At 40.3% G+C, this 6,893-nt stretch overlaps 1 protein-coding gene across 1 annotated transcript in view; it reads right to left on the reverse strand.

Annotated features, from left to right (window-relative positions):
* The window catches only part of TFG (TRK-fused gene), a 23,233-nt gene extending 19,010 nt beyond the window's left edge, over positions 1-4,223 (reverse strand). The window contains exons 1-2 of the mRNA XM_009324031.1: positions 4,122-4,223; positions 1,748-1,956 (exon numbers count right to left, since the gene is read on the reverse strand). Of these exons, the coding sequence (XP_009322306.1) occupies positions 1,748-1,931 (184 nt within the window). The 5' untranslated portion in view covers positions 1,932-1,956; positions 4,122-4,223. The remainder of the gene's footprint in view (positions 1-1,747; positions 1,957-4,121) is intronic.
* Between the last annotated feature and the right edge of the window lie 2,670 nt (positions 4,224-6,893).

The raw sequence follows: 6,893 nt of genomic DNA on the forward strand, positions 1-6,893 counted from the left end.
ACCTGGAGTACTGCGTCCAGCTCTGGAGCCCTCAGCATAAGAAAGACACGGACCCGTTGGAGTGGGTCCAGAACAGGGCCACGAAAATGATCAGGGGGATGGAACACCTCTCCTGTGAAGAAAGGCTGAGAGAGTTGGGGTTGTTCAGCCTAGAGAAGAGAAGGCTTCGGGGAGACCTTATTGCAGCCTATCAGTACTTAAAGGGGGCTTATAAAAAAGATGGCAGCAAACTTTTTAGCAGGGCCTGTTGCGACAGAACAAGGGGGAATGGCTTTAAACTAAAGGGGGGTAGATTTAGACTAGATGTAAGGAAGAAATTTTTTACGCTGAGGGTGGTGAAACACTGGAAGAGGTTGCCCAGAGAGGTGGTGGATGCCCCATCCCTGGAAACATTCCAGGTCAGGCTGGACGGGGCTCTGAGCAAGCTGATCTAGTTGAAGATGTCCCTACCCACAGCAGGGGGTTGGACTAGATGACCTTTAGAGGTCCCTTCCAACCCAAACCATTCTATGATTCTAAGAAAAGACAAGAGACAGAAGCATACACAAAAACAGAGAACTATACTTAAAGAACCGGTAAGAATGCAAAAAAAGGGACTAGAAGCTGTAACCTAATGAAAAAGTATCCATCAATTTCCTTTTACCTTTCTCATTCCAGAAAGAAAGAAGAAATCAATTATGTGATAAGAGGAAAAACAAAACCACCACAAATCCACTGAGCTCTCTCCCACTAGAGATCAAGACCCAAAATATTAGTCCTTCATTGCATATCAATTTTGATGAGCAGTGTCTGTCAAAAGCTTCATGAACCTGAAGAAACTGTGCCAGGGTCATTCAAAGTGAAATTTTATTGCCTAGATGAGGGAACAAAAGTTATTTGACGTTTTAGGTACCACAGACAGTGCTAAAGTTTCCTAGTCCTATTAAGAAAAATGAACCTGAATGCTTCAGTAATGTAGCTCTTTTACTGTACACCAGCATAATTATCACACAGTCTTTGATCTGACTAAGAGACTTTGGATTTTATCACTTCATTCTGAGTTTCATTTTATGAATGCCACCTCTGTCCCAAATTAAGTAACTTATCCATGCCCCACACTGACATTCGAAGAGGGAAAAGCCCTCTGAACCACAACCCCCTTTCTACGCATCTCAAACAAGGCCCTTTTCATTCTGTGGAAGCCCTTCTTTCTTAAGGTTGCGTTTATTTAGCGCTATTGATTGAGATTTTCTTTGAAACAACCAATGTCCGACAGATTCAAACCATCACACAGGGGCAAGATTACTTTTAATAAGTATTTCAGGTTAAATTAAAAGTTTCTTCTAATCTTTACTGATGGAGGAAAACATCATCAAGAATTATTACTACCTAAGTCCAGTTTTCAAAGTCTTATAAGAGCTTGCGTTAAGTCACACATTTAGTCACTCCTTGCCTTCAAACCCCCTTTACCACTGAAAACGAAAAAATGGTTAAATGAGTGGACAGAAGAGAAACCTGCAATAGCATCAGCTTTCTGCAACAGCAAAAAATGAACTTTCAGAGAGCTGTTATTTCAGAAAAACAGGAGGAAATACTACGTTAAGACAGCATAACCACAAGAGATACAGCTTCTATTGTCTGATTCAAAGGATTTCACAAGAAATCACTTGCATTTGCCAATGAATTTGGACAATTTTGAAGAGGTGAATTTCAGAGTTTCTGTCCATACATAAATCGTATCAGAGCAACGATAGTAATTAAACCTTACCTTCATCTTTGTATTTTATTGTGACTTCATCATTGCTCAGAAGTTTTCCTCTAAAAACTCTTTGCATCATTAGCACCAATTCATCATAGGTGATATCTTCATTATGAATAGGAATTCTCCTAATATCTTCCCCAAGCTGAGCTTTGATGATCAGCTTCCCACTTAAGTCCAGCTGCCCATTCATGGTGGATTCCTTATTGCCTGCAGACCTGTTAATGACAAAACATTAAAAACATTTTAGAAAACTAAACTGTTAGTTATTTAAATGCATCTGATGACAGTTCTGAAGCTTTCCATCTTTGGAAAGCATTACTGTGAGGAAGCTCCCCAGAGAACCTCTTTCGGACACATCCTATGATGCACTAATTTCTCAAACAATAAAGTGCACGATACATTAACTGAGCTCACGGGCAACGAAGAACTCTAAGATCCGACACTTCAAATTATCACAGGTATCACAGTTCCCAGTGCTCAGAATTTAAAAGTAAAGTTTTTTTTTTAAAAGCCAGGCAGCTTTCAAATATGTGTGACATTTAGAAATTTCAAACTCGGGTGGGTTTTTTTGTAAGATATCAGATGTAAACTGTCATGGAAAAAAAGCTATAAAGAAACTAATATTCCCTAGGATTTGCTTTTGAGATACATGTATACATCTCTCTCAGGGAAAGTGAAATTGCAGGAAAAGCTGTCAGCCTTACAACATTTTATTGGTTACATTATCACCTTATTAGATTATTTTTACATCCCTCATAATTATGATAACCAGCAAAGGGCTTTTTTGCCTTTTTTTTTTAAATTTAAGGAAAGACTGCCAGAACAAAATATCTTATCTCAAAGATTATAGGTGGTAAGGTGGCTTTACTAAGGGGATCAGGTTGAATCATGCATTATTTCATGAACAAGTAAATGAAGAGCTAAACATTGTTTTTATTACCTGCATGATCAGAACACATGGAGGGTTCCTCTCCAGAAAGGAAGATACAAAAGTTTTCCTTTTTTTTGAAATTTTGACCGAGATGTTTTAACCAAGATTTTAGATTTTTAAAAGCTGCTCAATAGACCACACATTAGCTACTCGTTAGGCTCAGAGCCACAAATTTGTTATGCAGTGTACATGGCCAGAACAGTTCGTTACTCTTGGTGCTTTAAGAGAGGCGGACAACAGCTCCAACTTAAAAGGAAGTGCAAGAAAGCCATCTTGTGCCCAAGCAGCACACAGCATGTACTTCAGTTATATCTTGATATAACACTTTAGATAAGACAATTTTAAAACTATCACTTTGTATGAGGCATCTCTCTTGTTAAAAAACACAAAGGCCTTACCTTGAAAAGAAAAACAGAAACTACAGAGAAGTTACGAGCAGAGGAATGAAAAAAAAAAAAAAGATCTAGACAGCTAGTCAAATGTCCTTTCTTCACCGTTTTGGACAGGGCCAAAACAATAGATATGGAATGATGAGCAATTAAAGAAGCAGTTATCTTAACATCTGAAGATATGGAGATCTTAAAAGTAGGCAGCCCTACACAAATACTGGAGATCTTAAAAGTAGGTAGCCCTACACATCAAAATTGACATTTCCAAAGCCACATGCAGGCAAGCATGCTGTTTGTTCTCTTGTACAAAAAGAATTCTTGGTAGAGATATGCAGGTATTTCTCCTTTACCTTTACGGATGTTATAACACAGTGCTTTATGAGAAAACTGAATTTTGCTTTGGTCAGTCTATTTTTAAAGTACTGCATTGAAAATTACTTCTCTCCTACCAAAGAAACAAGACACTCAGCTAAAGCCTTTAATACATCATACCTTGATGCACCTATATATATTTAATTCTGCTGTTTCAATGGCAATGTTTTGCATTAAAAAGATGTAGTATGATGCTATCTCTAGATTGCAATTCAATTTCTGGGGGGGTTTTTTGTAATGAACTTAATTATAAACCAAACATTTCATGCAAATCCCTTTGTTTAGCCCAATGACATCCAAAAAAAGAGACAAGCAACTATTGTACAAAACTCATTCTCCTAATCAGACATAACAGGAGGTAGGCAGATACAGTCTAATTGCAGAGAAAAGGGACTTGCAATTAACACAGCCAGGTTGCTGCTGAGACACTATGACAGAACAGTGACGTTTACAGTATCGTTAATGCTCGCTAATGCATTATTCATGTTTTGCAACATAGGAGTCTTGACTGCAGGCACATCAGCTCAGTCTAATTAACACTCTAAGTTGGTTGTAAAAGCATAGGGTTTTGCAGAAGTTGTTTGGGTTGGGTTTTTTTTTTAATTTAAAGCATTAAAAAAAAAACAAAACAGCATCCATCCACAGGTTTTCTTTCACCTCCTTTCCAAAAACGTGCATTTATCATTACCTTGTCTGTCTTACTGATGCTGGATTATTGGACAGATTTCCCACCTCACTTCAGGACAGAGTTAGGATAAGCCGCCATGCACTATCAGTGCCAGAAAACAGGAAGCTGCATCCAAAAAAAAAGAAATATTTATTTACAGTCACACTTCCTTAGAATTATACACTTCACATGAATCTTTCACTTTAGAACATCTTAACGAATATACCCAATTAAAAAAAGTCAGTTTTATCCATAATGTAACAATCAGATTTACGCTGAGTATCGTAGAGTTTGAAGTTCAACTAAAACAGATCTCAAACAAGAGTTTTAATTTCCTAATAGTAGTGGTTTATTTTTACTAAATTTTGTAACTGCACATAGGAATTCCTAGCAGTAATGTGTTCCTTTCCAGGACAGTGATCTTCCCCAACAGTCTCAAAATATTCATTCGTATGGCCTCCATCTTAAAACCCCAGGTTAAATTAAAGAAAATAAACTTTGATTGATTTAGCAGTACAAAACCCTAGAATTCCGTTTCTTAGCTTAAGGCTGAAGCCTCTATGGCATTAAGTAGTGTGACTTCAAGGACAGATTGCACAGCATTAGGAGAGACTACCAAGAGGAAAGGAGTAGTAATGCCACTTTCCCACGGGAAGAACCACCAAACTGGGCAAGAAGGAAATGCAGTCAGAAATATACAACCACTTAAGGATAGGATCTGCCCTGAATTCAGCTTAGGAGTGTGCTTTTTCTGCTGGAAAGCCTATGTGATGAGCCGCGTGAAGTTTATGCAGTCTACCTGTTTATTGCACAAGTGCTCAATGCCCAGAGCTACAAGACAATGATTTAGTATACAGACCAGTCCAACGGAGAATGTAACTGCGCTCCTACCTCCCACCCAGTAAGTGTACCCTACTTGGCACTTCTCCAGCACACATGGCTAATCTCAAACATCCATGATCTGATTTTTAGATGATTCACTGCTAGCCAGAAGAAGAAGGTTCCTCTCATCCACATGAAATTGGGCTTCCCAGCTCTCCTCTTTCAACTCAACTGGAAGTAAACTGGAACGGACAGGCACAAGACATACAGGATGGAAGCAGAGAGCAAGCAAAGCCCAGAGAACAGACAAAGCCCCTCTCTGGTTCTCATAGGCTGGCAGCTGCTCCCCTCATCCTGGGTATGAAACGTTCACCTTTAAAAAGGGCTGTACTCGCTCCTCACAGGGAGAGGGTAAGACTGTTGTGACATACTAAGGCAGGTGAAGAGAAAGAGACTACTTTTCTGATTCCTCACTCACATTTTATTAAATGAGTAATGCATGAAGATGGTGCCCCTTTCACCCCAATCTTGCTACAGCTCCAGGTAAAATTTACTGCAACGGACAAATACAGGATACAGATAATGCATCTAAGAGTGGTTTAACTTACAGAGTTCATTTAGCTACCATCTCATGTTGTTTAAACATTGGAGCTGGGCACTGGTTTTGCTTCTTTAGCATTACAATGTAAGCTACTTAGCAACTGACAACAGTAAGAACTGAACCTCATCTGTAATTCCTAAAGATACACATTTTGGTGGACACACCTGAGCTCCTGTGGCAGATTGAATGCATCATTTGTGTCTTTGTGCAAGGAAACCAGCTACTGTAATGTACTTACAGAATTACATTGTCTTATTTACCAGCATTACTTACAGAAATCCGCTGTGTCTACCAACGACTATGAAAAGGTAACAGGAAAGCGTTTAAATGCACTTTTTTTTGTCCAGCTGTTCTCCATTCTGCTTGAAGGTGTCCAGGTTTTAACAGACAGATTCTAAACACTGCACCTGCTTGCAACTGTTACAGAAAACTATGTGAAATGTTCTAATTATTGAATGACACAGCATTCAAGCTTTTCTTCCCTCACTGTGACATAGCTGAATGGATGACTCCCTTGAGAGTTTTTCAGAGAAGACATCCAAAATGCACACTAATGAGCCTTTTAACAGAACCAATCACAGCGTCTACTTTCCTGAGGGGAAAAAACCCAACCAAACAAAAAAACATTAATGTCTTCCTGTTTAAAAAAGACTATTTTTTATAAGAATCACACTGACATCTTTCTAACCTTCCTGGTGTACCACATGCATTTTGGAGGTACAGATTTTTTCCTCCCCTCTCGGCTCACCTTCTATTCACATCATGCACCAATCTAAATGGCGCATGTGGACACTGACTGTCCAGTCTAAGTCAGTCACTTCAGGATCCCTTCTAAAGCCATGATGTCATAACCATGTTGGATTTCACTACCCTTTTTGCATTGCAGCTGAAAAAAACAGTCTTAGGAAGAACAGGCCTTCCTGCTTCACTTTTTCCTATCAAAACAGGGACAAGGAACAACAGAGTGAAGCATAAAGAAAGAGGGCCAAGCAGCACTGCCTCCCAAACCCCACTCGACAGAGCCATGAGAGTTTTCCCAAGACGGCTGGGGGGTGAGGAGGGGAGCAGAAAGGAGAAGAGTTATTTTCCTTTTCCTCCAGTTCCGATAAGGGCAGGCCCGACCCAATGGGGAGCAGAAATCATAGCCATTCCCCGCCGGGAAATGAGGAGTCTGCAGTTCCTCTGTCTCCCAAGGGGAAAGAAGCTTGGTGAGCAAGAGAACACCCCCCTTGCAGAAGGAGGGAGGGGAGGCCTCTGCTAGCCCTCACCCCCGATTCCCCAGGCCGAAGAGGCCGGGAGGCGGTTTCAGCCTCCCTCAGGCGCGGCCGGGGGGACGCAAGGGGCCCCCCCGCCCCCCCGGCAGGGGCCGC

The sequence above is a fragment of the Pygoscelis adeliae genome, unplaced genomic scaffold (genome assembly GCF_000699105.1).
Source record: "Pygoscelis adeliae isolate BGI_AS28 unplaced genomic scaffold, ASM69910v1 Scaffold55, whole genome shotgun sequence".
Classification (NCBI taxonomy): Eukaryota; Metazoa; Chordata; class Aves; order Sphenisciformes; family Spheniscidae; genus Pygoscelis; species Pygoscelis adeliae.